The 16,705-nt window shown below is 63.5% G+C and overlaps 2 protein-coding genes across 2 annotated transcripts; both read left to right on the top strand.

The window, feature by feature from the left end:
• The first annotated feature begins 383 nt into the window (after window positions 1–383).
• Window positions 384–8,115, top strand: KAT2A (lysine acetyltransferase 2A). The gene is given in 19 exon segments (XM_088519855.1): window positions 384–626; window positions 1,727–1,850; window positions 1,949–2,094; window positions 2,311–2,365; window positions 2,368–2,399; window positions 2,726–2,907; window positions 3,560–3,751; window positions 3,912–4,018; window positions 4,166–4,273; window positions 4,377–4,513; window positions 4,904–5,112; window positions 5,193–5,319; window positions 5,637–5,747; window positions 5,833–5,976; window positions 6,316–6,430; window positions 6,861–6,897; window positions 7,226–7,289; window positions 7,545–7,629; window positions 7,900–8,115. Coding segments are annotated over 19 exon segments (2,412 nt in total). The 3' UTR covers window positions 8,094–8,115.
• A 1,398-nt stretch (window positions 8,116–9,513) lies between these two features.
• DHX58 (DExH-box helicase 58) lies at window positions 9,514–13,925 on the top strand. Its single transcript, XM_088519909.1, has 12 exons — window positions 9,514–9,712; window positions 9,864–10,065; window positions 10,228–10,418; window positions 10,721–10,837; window positions 11,076–11,202; window positions 11,306–11,488; window positions 11,596–11,852; window positions 12,099–12,248; window positions 12,458–12,619; window positions 13,069–13,259; window positions 13,411–13,507; window positions 13,746–13,925. The coding sequence occupies exons 1-12, from the start codon at window positions 9,545–9,547 to the stop codon at window positions 13,923–13,925; spliced, it is 2,025 nt and encodes a 674-aa protein (XP_088376035.1). The 5' UTR covers window positions 9,514–9,544.
• Window positions 13,926–16,705: the final 2,780 nt, after the last annotated feature.

Genomic DNA, 16,705 nt, shown 5'->3' with positions numbered 1-16,705 from the left:
CTCCACGCGCGGGCGCGGACGCGGGACCGGGAGCGCCACCTTCCCGCCACTTCTGGCACCTTCCAGGCGCTGCCGGAAAGCCCCGCCCCGCCGCGGAGGGGAGGGCGGGTACTGCCATATTTGGGAGGGGCAGCCATACCATATATGGGCACAGAGGGCGGGCACAGCCCATATTAGGATCCGGGACGTGCTGTGGCGTAGCGCATATTTAGCACAGGGAGGCGTGGTCTTTACCGTATATGGCATGGGAAGGCGGGGCCTTCTCGGGGCGGGGTGGGCGCCGCGAGCGCGGCTCCGCCCACCCGCTCCGCCCGGCGGACTACAGGTCCCGGCGTGCCCCGCGCGCGCATGCGCGGTGCGTGCGGGCGCACGCTGGGCCCGGCATGGCGGAGGCGGAGGCCGCGCAGCCCGGGCGGCCCCCGGCGGCTCCGGGCGCCGGGGCGGGCGCGGGGGCGGCGAGCGGGGCCGCGGCGGGGCCGGGGCCGGGCGGCGGCGGGACAGGCTCCAGCGACCCGGCGCGGCCCGGGCTGAGCCAGCAGCAGCGCGCGAGCCAGCGCAAGGCGCAGGTGCGCGGCTTCCCCCGCGCCAAGAAGCTCGAGAAGCTCGGGGTGTTCTCGGCCTGCAAGGTGCGCGCGGGGCCGCGGGCAGGGCCGGGCCGGGCGCTGGGGGTGTGGGAGGGGGGTGCGGGGCCGTGCAACGGGCGCGGGAGGGGGGTCCTGGGCTGGGCATGGGCAGAGGATGCAGGAGGGGAATCCTGTGCATGGGCAGGGGATGGGTCCTGGGCTGTGCATGGGCAGGGGGTGCGGGAGGGGGGTCCTGTGCATGGGCAGGGGGTGCAGGATGGGGGATCCTGGTCTGTGCATGGGCAGGGGGTGCAGGAGGGGAATCCTGTGCATGGGCAGGGGGTGCAGGAGCGGGGGGTCCTGGACTGTGCATGGGCAGAGGATGCAGGAGGGGAGGTTCTGGGCTGTGCATGGGCAGGGAGTGCAGGGGGAGGTCCTGGGCATGGGCAGAGGGTGCAGGAGGGGAATCCAGGGCTGTCCATGGGCAGGAGGTGAAGGAGAGGGGTTCCTGGGCTGTACATGGGCAGGGGGTGCAGGAGGGGGGTCCTGTGCATGGGCAGGGGGTGCAGGAAGGGGGTTCTGGGCATGGGCAGGGGGTGCAGGAGGGGAATCCTGGGCTGTGCATGGGCAGGGGGTGCAGGAGGGAAATCCTGTGCATGGGCAGGGGGTGCAGGAGGGGGGTCCTGGTCTGTGCATGGGCAGGGGATGCAGGAGGGGGGTCCTGTGCATGGGCAGGGGGTGCAGGAAGGGGTTCTGGGCATGGGCAGGGGGTGCAGGAGGGGAATCCTGGGCTGTGCATGGGCAGGGGGTGCAGGAGGGAAATCCTGTGCATGGGCAGGGGGTGCAGGAGGGGGGTCCTGGTCTGTGCATGGGCAGGGGATGCAGGAGGGGGGTCCTGTGCATGGTCAGGGGGTGCAGGAGGGGAATCCTGGGCTGTGCATGGGCAGGGGGTGCAGGAGGGGAATCCAGGGCTGTGCATGGGCAGGAGGTGCAGGAGGGGGTCCTGGGCATGGGCAGGGAGTGCGTGAGGGAGGTCCTGGGCCATGCAGTGGGTGTGGGAGTGCAATCCTGGGCCATGCAGGGAGTGCAGAGGGTGCTGGGCCCTACAGCCTCGTCTCGAGGCAGCGCGCGCGGCTGCTGCGTGACGGCCTCTCTCATCCCAGGCCAACGACGCCTGCAAGTGCAATGGCTGGAAGAACCCCAACCCGCCCACCGCCCCCCGCATGGACCTGCAGCAGCCCGTGGCCAACCTGAGCGAGCCGTGCCGGAGCTGCAGCCATGCCCTAGGTAACCTGCCCAGGAACCGGGACCTGGTGCCGCTCCACAGGGTTTGCCTGGGCGGGCAGCGTGCCCAGGGTCTCACAGCGGCTCCCTGTCCTCCGCAGCGGACCACGTGTCCCACCTGGAGAACGTATCCGAGGAGGAGATTAACCGGCTGCTGGGCATGGTGGTGGACGTCGAAAACCTCTTCATGTCTGTGCACAAGGAGGAGGACACGGACACCAAGCAGGTGTATTTCTACCTGTTCAAGGTACAGCTGGGCCTTCGCTGCTCACCAGGAGCTCTGTTCCGTGCTTGGTCTCCCAGTGGTGCTGGTGACTGACCAGTTTCTTGCCCTCCCTCCACTGTCCTGTGCAATGCGCCTGGTGCCAAAGGCTCTCGGTGCTTGGTTTTGTGCTGAGGGCCTGGACTGTTTCTTGGGCTGTTGGCATTAAAACACTAACTGTGCCTGATGCTGTCTTTGCAGCTCCTGAGGAAATGTATCCTGCAGATGAGCCAGCCTGTAGTTGAGGGGTCCCTGGGGAGCCCCCGTTTGAGAAACCGAACATTGAACAGGTGATGCCAGAGCTCTGTTGTGCAGATGACTTGTCCTGTATTTGCTGCTCTTGCGTGGTTCCCGTGTGGGTAGTGGCCACGTGCCTCCTTGTGCCCTTTGCATGCAGCACTGAAGGGACTGATGCTTCTTTCTCCATCCCACTTTGTGATTTTCAGTCCCACTGATATTGTGAAAATACAGGGTGTCCTCCTGCAGCTTGGTGATGCCTGGTCACCACGCTGCACACCCGAACTCGAGCCCTCCGCAGCGTCCTGGGTTGTGTCCTGCTGCAGCCCTGTGTTAGCAGGGGGTGCGTTTGGTGCCATCCTCTCTTCCTCTCTCCCAGGGAGTCTTGAACTTTGTCCAGTACAAGTTCAGCCACCTGCCACCCAAGGAGCGGCAGACCATGTACGAGCTCTCAAAGATGTTCCTGCTCTGTCTCAACTACTGGAAGCTGGAGACGCCTTCCCAGTTCCGCCAGCGCTCCCAGAATGACGACGTGGCTACCTACAAGGTCAACTACACGCGGTGAGTGATGAGGAGGAGGGTCTGAGCCCAGCCAGCTTCTGGGGCAGGGTCTGCACAGCTGCTGTGGGCTCGCTGGTGATTCCTTGTGTCTTCTGCCTCTTCCCAGCCCCACAGTCTAGGCACGCGCTGGCTTGGGGACTGGTAAGTGGGAACCAGGAAGCTTCTGTTCTGGTCCCTGTCTCGTTTGGCCTCACCCTGCAGCGCTGGTGTCTGAACCCCGCAGCCCCAAGGGCCTGGTTGCCGTTCTGGAGCGTTCATGACTTGCACTGTGTGTCTAGAGCACCGTGAGCCTCACGCCTTCACGGATACTCTGGCTTGTGTCTCTTGAGCCGCTCTCCTGGATCACTGCTCCGTGGTCTTAACCATCACAGTGCGTATGCCAGCAGGCCACGTGCTGCCACGTGCACAGGAGAGTCTGGACTTGGAGGTCACAAGGCGCTCACGTTCTCCTTGAGCTGGGCAGCTCATGTCCCGCAGATGACTGGGAGGTTGGGAATGGCTCATGGCCTCTTATTTGGAAGCAGTCTCCTCCCCTGGATTCCTGCTACCCCTGTTTCCAAAGAGGTGTCTTGTACCAGCACTGGTCCCAGCATGGGTGCTGGTCCCTAGCAAGTGGACAATCCCTGGGAGTGTGTGTCCCGCTGCTTCCCAGGTGGTTGTGCTACTGCCACGTGCCGCAGAGCTGCGACAGCCTTCCCCGCTATGAGACCACGCACGTCTTTGGGCGCAGCCTCCTCAAGTCCATCTTCACGGTCACCCGCCGGCAGCTCCTGGAGAAGTTCCGGGTTGAGAAGGACAAGCTAGTGCCGGAGAAGCGGACACTGATCCTCACCCACTTCCCCAAGTAAGTGCCTCAGTGTGGGAAGGGGATTTGGTGAGGGGCTCCTCGCTCAGGTGCTGTTTTTCCCTTCCCCGGGGGTGCCCGTTTGTGCTCCCTGCCACACGCTGGGCAATGGGGCTGCCCGTGCTCCAGCTCACCAGCTAACGTGCTGGTTCCTGCCCAGGTTCCTGTCCATGCTGGAGGAGGAGATCTATGGGGAGAACTCGCCTATCTGGGAGGCTGATTTCACAGTACCTGCCACAGAAGGTGGCCAGCTGGTGTCTCGCCCAGGTATCTTGGGGAGCAGTTCGCCCTGCATTGGGGGCTGCTGGGATAAACAGTCTGGCTGCGGGTGTTGCCTTTGCCTGTAGAGCGCTCAGGGTGGTTGGACTGATGCACATGGTTCTTCATGTCTTGGGTACTGTTGTTTCTTTCCAGCCGCGGTCAGCACCGTTGCTGTGCCCGCTGCTCCGCTCTTCAGCAAGAAGCTCAGCAACAGCAGCTCGTCGGCAAACATGGATTCCAGCACCCCGGAGCCTCTGCCAGGTAATGCTGGTCTGGGCCCAGCACTGGAGGGAGCGGAGACTTCCTTTGGTCCCAGCGGACTCCATCCTAACATCTGGCTTTGACCCGCTGCTCCACTTTCCAGGTGAGAAGAGGAAGCTGCCTGAGAGCCTCACGCTGGAAGATGCCAAACGGATTCGGGTCATGGGCGATATTCCCATGGAGCTGGTGAACGAAGTCATGCTGACCATCACAGACCCCGCGGCCATGCTGGGCCCCGAGGTAAGTGGCAGGGGCCATGCTGCAAATGCACCGCAAACCTGGCTAGAAGCAGCAGCCAGCTCCTACCAGTGTTGCCAGGACCCAAGCTGGCATTTCAAAGGGCTGATCTGTGGCTCAGGTGCTGGCAGTGCTGCCTCTGAGTGCCAGCGCTGACCTGTGCAGAGCTGCTCCCTGTCACCTGCGTGGTGTGTTGTTGGAGCTGGGAGGGAGAAGGTCTCCACACAGCGGTGCTTCATTTGAGCAGAGCGCTAAGCACAGGGTTCCCTGTGCTCTCCAGGAACCGATATCCAGGAGGATGCCTGCCCGGCCTGGCTGGGCCCTCGAGCACCCAAGCTTTCTCCCAGGGAGGTATCTGTGGGGCTGGTCTAACCTGCCCGCATCTCCTCGCAGACCAGCCTGCTGTCAGCAAACGCAGCGCGGGACGAGACCGCCCGGCTGGAGGAGAGACGCGGCATCATCGAGTTCCACGTCATCGGCAACTCGCTCTCGCAGAAGTCCAACAAGAAGATCCTGATGTGGCTGGTGGGTTTGCAGAATGTCTTCTCGCACCAGCTGCCCCGCATGCCCAAGGAGTACATCACCCGCCTCGTCTTCGACCCGTACGTAGCTCGGAGGGGAGCCCGTGTGCTGGGCTGCTGCGGGGAGCTCCCTTCCTCACGCTCTGCGTTGGTGCCAACAGGAAACACAAGACCCTGGCTCTGATTAAGGATGGCAGAGTGATTGGCGGGATCTGCTTCCGGATGTTCCCGACCCAGGGGTTCACAGAGATAGTCTTTTGCGCTGTGACATCAAATGAGCAAGTGAAGGTGAAGCAGGGAGAGGCGGGTGGTGCGCAGGGGGCACGGGTCCCTTTGAAGCAGAGCGTGGTAGTCGCGACATGACGAGGGGCTAGGGTAGACTGGGCTAGCACGGGCTGAGAGGTGACAGGACGTGTTTGAGGTCCTGCTCTAGCCGCAAGGGAAGTGTGAGCTAGCAGCTCATTCACAGCAGTGCATGGATGTAGCCCCAACCTGTTGGAGGGGTGCAGGAGAGGCTATGGGCAGAGGGACGGTGCGTCCTCACCTGGGACCCCCAGGCTGCCTGGGGACAGTGGGGACGCCTGTCTCAATGCCTGTTCCGCCAGGGGTACGGGACACACCTGATGAACCACCTGAAGGAGTACCACATCAAGCACAACATCCTGTACTTCCTCACCTACGCCGATGAGTATGCCATCGGCTACTTCAAGAAGCAGGTGAGTCCTTCCCCTCTGTACTGGCATCCTTCAGGCCCGGCTCTCCTGCTAACAAGCCGCTCCTGACCTGCCCTCTCCATCCTAGGGCTTCTCTAAGGACATCAAGGTCCCCAAGAGCCGCTACCTGGGCTACATCAAGGACTATGAGGGGGCAACCCTGATGGAGTGTGAGCTGAACCCCCGGATCCCATACACCGAGCTCTCCCACATCATCAAGAAGCAGAAGGAGGTATCTCCTTTGGGCAGGCGGGTGCTCTCTAGGCTGTGCTTGCCCTGGCTCCTGTTGGCTTTTCCCTGTGTTGGAGCTGCCCTCGAGAGCAGAGGGTGAGCTGATGGGGAGTGCTGTCCCTTGGGAAGCATCTCCTGAAGTCTCTTAGAAAAAGGCTTGCAAGAAGGGGAGAGGTTGTTGTGGTGGCACTTAAGAGTGGCAGGGGATGCCTTTGGCCTTGGGCAAATAGATGGTGCAGCCTGTTGCTTTAGATCTGCCAAGGCCCCCATCATAATTTTGCTCCATGGAGCATCAGAGTGGGTCCTGCAGTGCCTAAAACGTCTTCCCTTCCTACCACAGATTATCAAGAAGTTAATTGAGAGGAAGCAAGCGCAGATCCGCAAGGTCTACCCTGGCCTCACCTGCTTCAAGGAGGGCGTGCGGCAGATCCCTATCGAGAGCATCCCTGGCATTCGTGAGTCTTGCTCCCTTCCAGCAGAAAAAGGGTGTCTAGCTGCAGAGCAGCTCCCTGGGCTGCAGTGCTGGTGCCAGCCCCTCGTGGCCATGGCAGCTGTGCTGTCACCGTGCAGAATGGCAGTCCCGTGAGGTCTGTGGGCAGGATTGCGAGAACAGGTTGCAGCTTTTTCACCCCTGGAATGGGGATGGAGCAGCTTTGCTCAGTCCTCCCTCTGCTGTGGCCTGGGCTGCACGATCACAAGCCCTGACTTGTGCCCTTGATTTGCTGCTGGTTGTGATGTGGGGACAACCCGGTCAGCCTCAGCGCAGGGCTGTTGTTGGGAGGTGGAGGGTGGCTGGGGAGAGGCAGGGGTCTGTCCTGATCACTCAGGAGGGCGCTGGGTGCTTGGGGGCACAGCCCTGTTATCATGTTGACTCTTGTCTTCCAGGGGAAACAGGATGGAAGCCTTTAGGAAAGGAGAAGGGGTAAGTGCTGGCCTCTGTGGGGATGAAAACGACTGTTTCCTACAGTCAGCTGGGCTGTTGGGGGCCTGGCCAGCTGCTCTGCTTTGCTCCTGGCAGTGCCTAGAGGCTATCTGAGACCTCAGGGGTGGCCTAGTATTAACAGTGGGATGTTAGATATTGGGTGGTGAGAGCTGCTGGTGTCTCTTGAGTTTGGCAGGGAGCAGAATTTCCCTTGTAGTTGGGACTGTGAAGGGAGAGAATGGATTGAGCCGCAGCGCAGAGCTGCCTGCTGGCCTGGAGAGACCATCCGTGCTTGGGGCTGATGGACTCTCTTATTTTTTTCCTCCAGAAAAGAGCTGAAGGATCCGGACCAACTTTACAACACCCTGAAGAACCTTCTGGCCCAGATCAAGGTGTGGGAGCAGAAGGGGATGGTTTGGGGTGAGGAAGAGCAAGCTGGGCCACAAGGGTATCCAGACAGGCTGTGTGCCCTTGGCCGTGGTGTTTGTCCCCTCCAGTGGCCTTGGGACAGCCTCCCCAAGGGCAGGTTGTCCTGGAGCAGCTCTGGCCCGTTACACTGACCCAGGCACCCATCTCTGCTGCTACGTGGGAGCTGGTCTGTGGCACCCACCTTCCTCCTCTCACCGCTTAACCTGCCCTCTCCACAGACCCACCCCAGCGCCTGGCCCTTCATGGAGCCTGTGAAGAAGTCGGAGGCACCGGATTACTACGAAATCATCCGCTTCCCCATCGGTAGGCGGCCGAATCCTGCCTCGGGAGGCAGGAATGTGGTGGGAAGGCTGCCCCGGGGCCCGAGCTGCAGGGCTGCTCCTCAGGGCAAAGGAGAGGGGCAGGAGAGAGGGGCCAGCTGGGGTGTCCTGGTCGGTGGCTGGTCCCGGGGTGTGCGGGGAGCTGCCCCCAATGATCCTGGGGCAGGTGGGAGGGCAAGGACAGGCAGGAAGGCTGAGGAGGGGATACAGAGGCACGAGAGGGTCTCCCTCTTCTCCTACTCTGCAACCCCAGACCTGAAAACCATGACGGAGCGCCTGAAGAATCGCTACTACGTCACCAAGAAGCTGTTCATCGCCGACCTGCAGCGCATCATCACCAACTGCCGCGAGTACAACCCGCCCGACAGCGACTACTGCAAGTGTGCCAACACGCTGGAGAAGTTCTTCTACTTCAAGCTCAAGGAAGGGGGGCTCATTGACAAGTAGAGGAGCCCACCTGGCTTCTCCAGGACCCAGTCCCTGCTTCCCCCGGGCACAGCCTGGGAGGCAAAGGGCTGCAGTTGACCCCCAAGGGAGCCCGTGGGGCCCTGAGCCCTGCTCAGCTGAGCAGGGGCTGCTGGAGGGTTTGTTGCTGCCTGGGGCCATGGGGTCCTAGCGGGGCTGCTCCGTGCTCGGAGTCACCTCTATCCTGGAGGTGGCAGCAGCCTCTGGGGCAGCTGCAGGGCTGGAGCAGCAGTTTCTGCAGCAGTGCCCAGGGCAGGAGGGGGTCAGTGTCCCAGTCCCTGCTGGTCTGGGAGTCCCCTGCTCCCCTGTCCCCAAGGGATGTGCCTTCCCCCCGCGCTCCGTGCGCAGAAAGGGCAGCCCCAGGGCTGGGGCACGTAAGTGCTTTGGTTTTCCGCGTGGTTCCTGCCCGCCGGGCGTGCAGCTCCCTGTGCCGGGGCCGAGGGGCTGCTCCCGCTCCGGGCTCTCACCGTTCCTGCCCGTGGCCCCAACGCTCCGTCCCATCCTCGACTCCGTACAGCAGCAGCTCCCCTTGTCCTGCCTGCTTGTCCCCCTGCCCGCCGGGGCTGCCTTTGCAGCTCCCCTTGCACGGGGGCGTTCGGTGCCCGCTGCTCCCCTCCTGCCCCTGGGCTGCAGGGCTGGCTCCCGCTGGTGCCCGTCCCCCTGCCCCGCTCCGTGGGCCCCGTTCCCGCTCGGCCTCCCTGGGAAGGGCACCGGGGCTGCGTCCGCCTGTAGCATTAACTGCCCCGGCCCTCGCTCGCTTCGCGCCTGCTGCCCTGGCGTCTGTGCTGGCCTGGGCAGGGGCTGCTCCGCCGCCTCGCTGGCCCCGTCCTGCTGCTCCCACGCGCCCGTTCTGCTCCGCTGAGGGTTTTTTTTTAAATAAACGTCCTTGTGCAGAGCCGGTCGCCTGCCTGTGTGGGGCTGGGGGTGGCCTGGGCTGCTCGGAGGGGCTGCAGCAGCTCCGTGTGCGCCCGGGGGCTCGGATGGAGGAAGAGGAGCAGAGGGGCTCCGCGCTCGCTGCATCCTCCGGGGGCAGCAGCCCAGGTTGGGGTGCAGGGGTCCAAGCCGGAGCTTGGGGACAGGCCGGGATCGGCGCAGGGCTCGGTGGTGCCGTCAGGGCCGCCCGGTGCTGTCCCAGCTCCGCTCCCTGGCGCTTTCGGTTTCTGCCTGTGAGCAGGGCTCCCTGAGGGGGGCCCGGCCGGGCACTGCAGGCTGGGCGGCCCGGGGCGGCTGTGCGGGCACCGGCGGAGCTGGGACACGGTGACAGCGCGGAGGAGGCACCACGGGCTGCCCCCCTGCACCCGAGCGGGCTGCGCCGGCACCCGGGCCCGCGCGCCGCCCGCCGGGGCCCCCTCGCTGGGGCTCCCGCCAGGAAACGCAGCCGCCCGGTTTCGTTTCTGGAGCCGGGGCAGCCGGAGCCTCCGACGGCGCTGGCCATGGAGCTGCGCGACTACCAGTGGGAAGTGATCGCGCCGGCCCTGGGCGGCGAGAACAGCATCGTGTGGCTGCCCACGGGCGCCGGGAAGACGCGCGCCGCCGTGCACGTCTGCAGGAGGCACCTGCAGAGCCGCCCGCGTGGCAAGGTGGCCGTGCTGGTCAACAAGGTACCGCGCAGGGGACACGTCCATCCGGGACGGCGCTTCGGCCAGGACCGGCGTGAGCGTTTCCAGCCCTCGCTGGCAGCCAGGGCCGTGGGCTCGGCCCCGCTCTCCGTGTGGCCGTCGCAGGTTTCTCATGGGAGGCGCCTGCTTTCAGGTGCACCTTGTGGACCAGCACGCCAAGAACGAGTTCCACGTGCTCCAGGACACCTTCAGCATCGCGGCCATCAGCGGGGACAGCGAGCAGAGGTTCTTCTTTGCCCACATGGTGAAGCGGAACGACGTGGTGATCTGCACGGCTCAGATCCTGCAGAACGCGCTGGTCAGCACGGAGGAGGACGTGCACGTGGAGCTGACGGGTAGGTGGCAGGGCCACAGTGCCGCAGTCCAGGGATTGTTCCTTTCCATGTGACATGGATCTGGTCTAAGGATGCGTCCCCATGGCATGGGATTGCCCTGGATGGGCTCCCAGCCTGCTTTGGCATTGCTCATCCTTGATCTCCTTCCTCGCCCCGGTGCAGATTTTTCCTTGCTGGTGATAGACGAGTGCCACCACACGCAGAAGGACGCCGTCTACAACAAAATCATGCTGAATTATCTCCAGCACAAGCTGAGCGGGCACCAGAACCTGCCGCAGATCCTGGGCCTGACGGCGTCACCCGGCACCGGGGGCGCCACGTCCTTCCAAGGAGCCGTGGATCACATCCTACAGGTAGGACAGCCCACGTGTTCGGCGTTCCCACCTGGGAATAGGCTCCAGGGATTGCACGGCTGTAACAGGCTAGGGCAGCTGGACAGCTTCTCCCATCATTTTATGGGAGCATCCCTGGCGGATGGACATTGCTGACCTTGCTGTGCACCTGGCTGTCTCAGGCATCCTGAATAAGCCTAAAACTTGCCGAGGTGCCACCCGGTGCCACATACCGAGCTGCTCCTCAGGCCACAGTGGCACAGCGCGAGGTGCCGCTGTAGCGGTTCATCCAGCGTCTGGACGTGGGGCTTTCTCCCTTGCAGATCTGTGCCAACCTGGATGCTGCTAAAATCGCGTCTGCCCAGAAGTACCTGCACGAGCTGCAGACGCAGGTCCCGCAGCCCCGCAAGCAGTACGACCTGTGCCAGGAGAGAGCGCGGGTGAGCGGGGCGCGCGGCTCCCAAATGGGGACCCTCTCCCGAGCCCCTGCGCTGGAGCCTTTGCCCAGCAGGTTTAAGTCCCTCTATCTGCTTAGCTCAAGACTGAGCAATCGGTTGGCCCAAAACTTTTGTGGAGAGAGGTCCTATAACCAGCTGGGGGCTGCTGGAGCTAGATGTTCTCCGAGCTGTACCTGAATTTCCCCGATTCCTGGGATACGGAGCTCTTCTTTGCTCCCAGGACCCTTTTGGAGAGCGGCTGAAGGGGATCATGGACCAGATCCAGCAGTACATGGACGTGCCCGGCCTGTCGCTGAGCTTTGGCACGCAGATGTACGAGCAGCGCATCGTGGAGCTGGAGACGAGAGGTGAGGGGGCTGAGCAACGTGGGATGCTCTGGAGCAGGATGGGTGCAGGGCTGCTCACTATGGGGACCGGGCTGGAACCGCGACCCGTCCTGTCCCTCCGCAGCGGCAGAGACGTTTTGTCGCAAGACGCGCGTGTGCGCGCTGCACCTGCGCAGGTACAACGACGCCTTGCTGATCAACGACACCGTGCGCATGATCGACGCCTTCCAGTGCCTCAGCGAGTTCTACCTCGCGGAGAGGGACTTGAAGGATCCGACAGAGCTTTTCCTCGCTGCTGTGTTCGAGGGTAAAGGAAGGGCCTGGTTGGGATCAGCCGGGGGGTTTGAGGCCAGGCCGTGCTGGAAGGAGTGGGGAGCACTTCTCAATCCCCGTTCTCATTCCCCATCATTCCAGAGAACAGGACCCGCTTGCTGGAGCTCGCCAGGGACCAGCAGTACGAGAACCCCCGGCTGGGCAAGCTGGAGGAGATCCTGCAGGAGCAGTTCCAGGCCCCGGGCACTTCTCGTGGCATCGTTTTCACCAGGACCCGCCAGTGCGCCCATAGCCTGCACAGCTGGCTCAAGGACACGGCGTCGCTCCGCGGGCTGGACATCAGGGCGGCCGTCCTCACCGGGGCCGGCTACAGCAACCAGACCAAGCACATGACGCAGGTGAAGAGGCTTCCGTGGCCCTTTTGCAGGTCTGAAATGGGGAGGCTGGGGCCAGGGAACGGGTGGGGAGCCCCAGGAGCCCAAAATCAAAGCCTTTCTGCCCTAACTGCTGTGCACGCAGGAGGTGCAACTCATTGCTTGGGTGCTCGGGGCTGTGGGTGCTCCCAGGAGCTCTCCCCACAGGAGCCCCCACGTACCTGGCTCCAGGATGGAGCTGCTGAAGCATCCGCCCCTCTTTCCTGACAGAACGAGCAGCAGGAAGTGATCGAGTCGTTCCGCAAAGGAGACCTCAACCTGCTCTTCTCGACCAGCGTGGCCGAGGAGGGCCTCGACATCCCGGAGTGCAACGTCGTGGTCCGCTACGGGCTCATGACCAACGAGATCGCCATGACGCAGGTATCTGCCAGCTCCCTCCCGCTGCGCCGCGTGTCACCGTGGGCCCCTGGGGCACGTGGGCCCTTGTGCCCCTCGTATTGGGGTGAGCCCGAGCGTCTCCTTGTGCCGCTGCAACGGGGCGGGAGGCTGGACCCGGCCGGCGGAGGGGAGAGCGGGTCACCGCGACCGTCCCCGCCGACCGCGGCGCCCGTGCCCTTGTTGTGCCGCAGGCGCGCGGCCGTGCCCGTGCCGAGAACAGCGTGTACTCCGTGCTGGCCAAAGCGAGCAGCAGAGAGGTCTCCCGGGAGCTGCTCAACGAGAGCCTCATAGAGCTCATGGTCAGGGCGATCCGAGAGGTGCAGGACATGCCCGAGAGGGAGTATCGCCTCAAGGTGAGCGCCTGGCGCAGCTTCTGCCTGCAGCGGCCCCGCGCACGCAGCCCTGCACGCGCTGCCCACGCGCTCTGCCCTCGGGGTGGCCGCAGGGGTGAGCAAACCGCGGCGCGGGCAGCGCACGCACGTGCTGCCCAGGTCTCTGCTGCTGCGCGCCCGCTCTCGCCGTGTCAGAGGGTGCCAGAGCACTGGAACAGGCTGCCCAGAGAGGTTGTGGAGTCTCCTTCTCTGGAGATCTTCAAACCCGCTTGGATGCAGCCCTGTGCCCCGTGCTCTAGGTGACCCTGTGTGTGCAGGGGGGTTGGACTAGATGATCCCTCGAGGTCCCTTCCAACCCTAAGCATTCTATGATTCTATGTGTCTTTCACATAGTCTGCAGTCCCTCCGTGTCCCTGTGCGCCAGTACTGACCCCGTCCTCCCCGCCGTCCTCCTCCACCCTCTTTCCCAGATCATGGAGCTGCAGCGAAACGCCGTTGTCAGCTGGAAAGCGAAGGAAGCCAAGAGCACCGAGAGGCGGCAGCTGCACGACCCAGGCGCCGTTTATTTCTACTGCGTCAACTGCAACATAGCCGTGTGCCGGGGCAGCGACATCCGCACCGTGGAGGGCATGCACCACGTCAACATCAACCCCCTCTTCAAGTAGGAGCAGACCCGGGCAGTGCCCTTGGCCTGGGCCCAGAAGCCCATGGCAGGGCTGGGGGCAGCGCTGCCACCACAGGCCCCTTCTGGGGCCACTGTGTGGGGAGTGGGATCCTTTGGGGTCCCGTGACCACCTCTTGCCTCCCGGCAGGTTTTACTACAAAGTCACCCCCGGGAAGCTGCAGCTCGAGCGCTCCTTCAAGGACTGGGAGCCCGGCTGCGGCCTCGCGTGCAGCGAGTGCAGCCAGGTGAGCGGCGCGCGCGTCGAGTCCGGGGGGCCTGCGCCCATCGCTGTGGGAGCCCGAGCCTCATGCATGGACCCTGGGCTCCTTATCCCACAGAAACGGAGCTCAGGCTGGTGCCCACGCGCCCTGTGCACTGCACGTGGGGCACGGGGCTCCTGCCACCCACGGGGAGCTCCCCTGGGAGCAGGGAGCTGCTGCGGCGCTGGGGGCCGCGCTGCGACGCTCCCCTCTGCCCGCGCAGGTCTGGGGGCTGGAGATGATCTACCGGGCCGTGAAGCTGCCCATCCTCTCCATCAAGAACTTCGTGGTGGAGACGCCGGACGAGAAGAGGAAGTACAAGAAGTGGAGCAGCGTGACGTTCCCCGTCGAGGAGTTCGACTACCTGGAGTACTGCTCCAGCCTGGACACGCAGCCCTCCTAGAGCGTCTCCCTTGCAAGGGGGCTATTCCGCCTCCTCCGGAGCCAGCCCGTGCTGCAGCTCCCTCCTCGAGCGCGCTGAGCTCCGCTCTACAACCCAAGCGCTGCAGCAGGTCCCTGGCAGAGCCCATGACCGCAGCAGGAGGCTGCACCAGGAGAGACTGAAGAGTCCAAGATCCACAGGAACTTAAGGAAATTTTTTTTAACAGTGAGGGTGCCAGAGCATTGGAACAGGCTGCCCAGAGAGGTTGTGGAGTCTCCTTCTCTGGAGATCTTCAAACCCGCTTGGACGCAGCCCTGTGCCACGTGCTCTAGGTGACCCTGCGTGTGCAGGGGGTTGGACTGGATGATCCCTAGAGGTCCCTTCCAACCTTAAGCATTCTGTGATTCTATGATCCTATGAGGAGGAGCAGCTGCTTTGCAGGGCCTGACCATGCACCAGCAACCCTTGCACTCTCCCTGATGTACTCTATGGTGTAAATTAAACCCTGTGTGTGCTGGGGAAGCGACGTGTTGGTGGTTGCACTCGCTGCAGCAGCTCTCGTGCGGGCGCGCTTGCCGGGGGAAGTCGCTAGAGGGAAGCCCCATCCCGCAGGGCTGAGCGAGGAGGGCGGCACGGCCGCGGCTTCGGGGCCTGAGCGCTGCCCGGGTGAAGATCCATCCCGCTCCGTGCCGGCTGCCAATGCTCCCCAGCGAGGATGGGTGCATGGAGCCGTCGTGCCGAGCTTGCACCCTGCGCCTGCACGCTGCATTTGCATGCCGTGCTTGCATGCTGCATGTGCACCCTGTCCTTGCACCCTGCGCCTGCACGCTGCATTTGCATGCTGCACTTGCATGCTGCATGTGCGCCCTGTCCTTGCACCCTGAGCCTGCACGCTGCACTTGCATGCTGCGCTTGCATGCTGCATGTACTCTCTGTCCTTGCACCCTGCGCCTGCACACTGCATTTGCATGCTCTGCTTGCATGGTGCATGTGCGCCCTGTCCTTGCACCCTGCACCTGCATGCTGCATTTGCATGCTCTGCTTGCATGCTGCATGTGTGCTCTGTCCTTGCACCCTGCACTTGCACAACTTTGCAGCGGTGGCTGAGGGAGCCCTAGCCCCACTGCAGGTGCAGTAGCCCCTGGGGAAGCACGGACCCCAGTGCCTGCTCATCAGAAAGTAGGTAACGAGGCCGCTGGAGTTATTTGTGGCTCTCGGGGGGCTGCGGTGGCCTCTCCTGCCTCTCCCCTGGCAAAACTCCTCCTCCTGGGACCCCAGGTTGTTTTCCAGGCTCGGCTTGTCCTGATTTGTGCTCAGAGAATCCAGGCTGCGAGTTAAGGCAGCGGGTGCTCGTGTGAGCGTGCAGCAGCCAGGCTGGCTCCGGCATCGCCTGGGCTGCTCGGTCTGTGGGACAAAACCCCTGGGATGCCCGTCCTGGTGCCCCTTGTGCTGGGGCTGGTGATTAGAGCGCCCTGAGCACCCGCTTCATCCCAGTGACAGCCCCATCTATAAACGAGGCTGCCCGTGCTCAATGACCCCAGAGCCGCGTCCAGCCCCCAGGGCACAGGGTGGTTTCTGTAGCACCCACTTCATTTCCATCGGTGCAGCAGGAAGGGCCGATTCATCCCGCGGAGGCCCCAGCTGGGCAAACCCTGATCCATCCTGCTTGGAAACGCCCCAGGTTGGCCCTTTCCCACTCAAGCATCTAAGCGAGTCTTGGAGCTCAATCGGCTTCGCTTCCCGCAACGGAGCCACCGTGTTGCCAACCCAGGGGGTTGGCAAGTGCCAGAGGGGCCTTCAGCTTAGCGAGGAGAGGAAGAAGAGCCAAAGGCTTCTGGATATAGGTGGGCAAATGGGAGCTCACAAGGTGTGCGGTTTCCAGTGGGGCCAGACGGATGCTTTGGGAGCAAGGGGGCACCAGGTTCGTCTCACGGCCCCCATGGGGCAAAGCGGAGCAATTCCCCCATCCCAGGGAGCTTCGCCGCGACCCCGTCCCTTTGCGTTGGATCCCTCCGAAGCTGCAGAGGCCACTCGGAGACATGAATTATTAATGGTGTATTAAACAGCGCCCGAAGAGGGGCCCTGGGACACTGATAATCAGGAGCTAATTGAGAGAGAAAGGAGATAGCGCTGCCCTCGCCAGCACCGCTGCCAAGGTGACCCCGCGGCGAGCGCGGCAGCACGGAGCCGGCGGGACCCCGTGTGCCATCCCAGCCACAAACGGTGCCGGGGAGCCGGACCGGGCTGCGCGGGCGCCTTCCCGCTCCCCGCGGGGAGCAGGGCCGCTCGCCAAGCACGTTATTTATTTATCGCCCCAAACTGCTGCCGGCGGCAGCAGCACCGAGCGCCGCTTCCCCCGCCGCGCTCGGCGGTGCCGGGAAGCCGCCTGGCACCGCGCGGGCCGAGCGCCGCTTTGCCGGCAGCGAGCGGCGCTCGAGCCGCTGCCCCGGGCGCTTCCCGGCGCCCCGCGAGCTCCGGCGCTGCAGGCGTGAGGATTTATGCCTGATGCAGCGCTCTTCTAAATATAAGGTTTTTATCTGGGGGTCTGTTTGAACATGAACTGTGGATAATTTATTTATAATTAATGCAGACGTGCAGGCCTGTCCCTGGCGTGCCTTGAGCTCGCTTCCATAAGCGGAACCGTGAGGTGCTTGAGGCCAGGCCGCTTCACTCCTGCAACCATTGGAGCTAGTGCAAAATGCCCCAAAACGGCAGTTTTTACCAGGAAGAGGCAAAGAACCTGCCCCTGTTCCTCTACTCCTTTGCTGACAGCGCTGGGGTTTGACGCTCCCTTCAAAGGG

Source organism: Tinamus guttatus, unplaced genomic scaffold (assembly GCF_059628265.1).
Source record: "Tinamus guttatus ecotype Peru unplaced genomic scaffold, ASM5962826v1 Tinamus_guttatus_pri_ptg000075l, whole genome shotgun sequence".
Classification (NCBI taxonomy): Eukaryota; Metazoa; Chordata; class Aves; order Tinamiformes; family Tinamidae; genus Tinamus; species Tinamus guttatus.
Note: the sequence above shows the minus strand (reverse complement) of the source record. Positions and strands in the feature narration are given on the sequence as shown.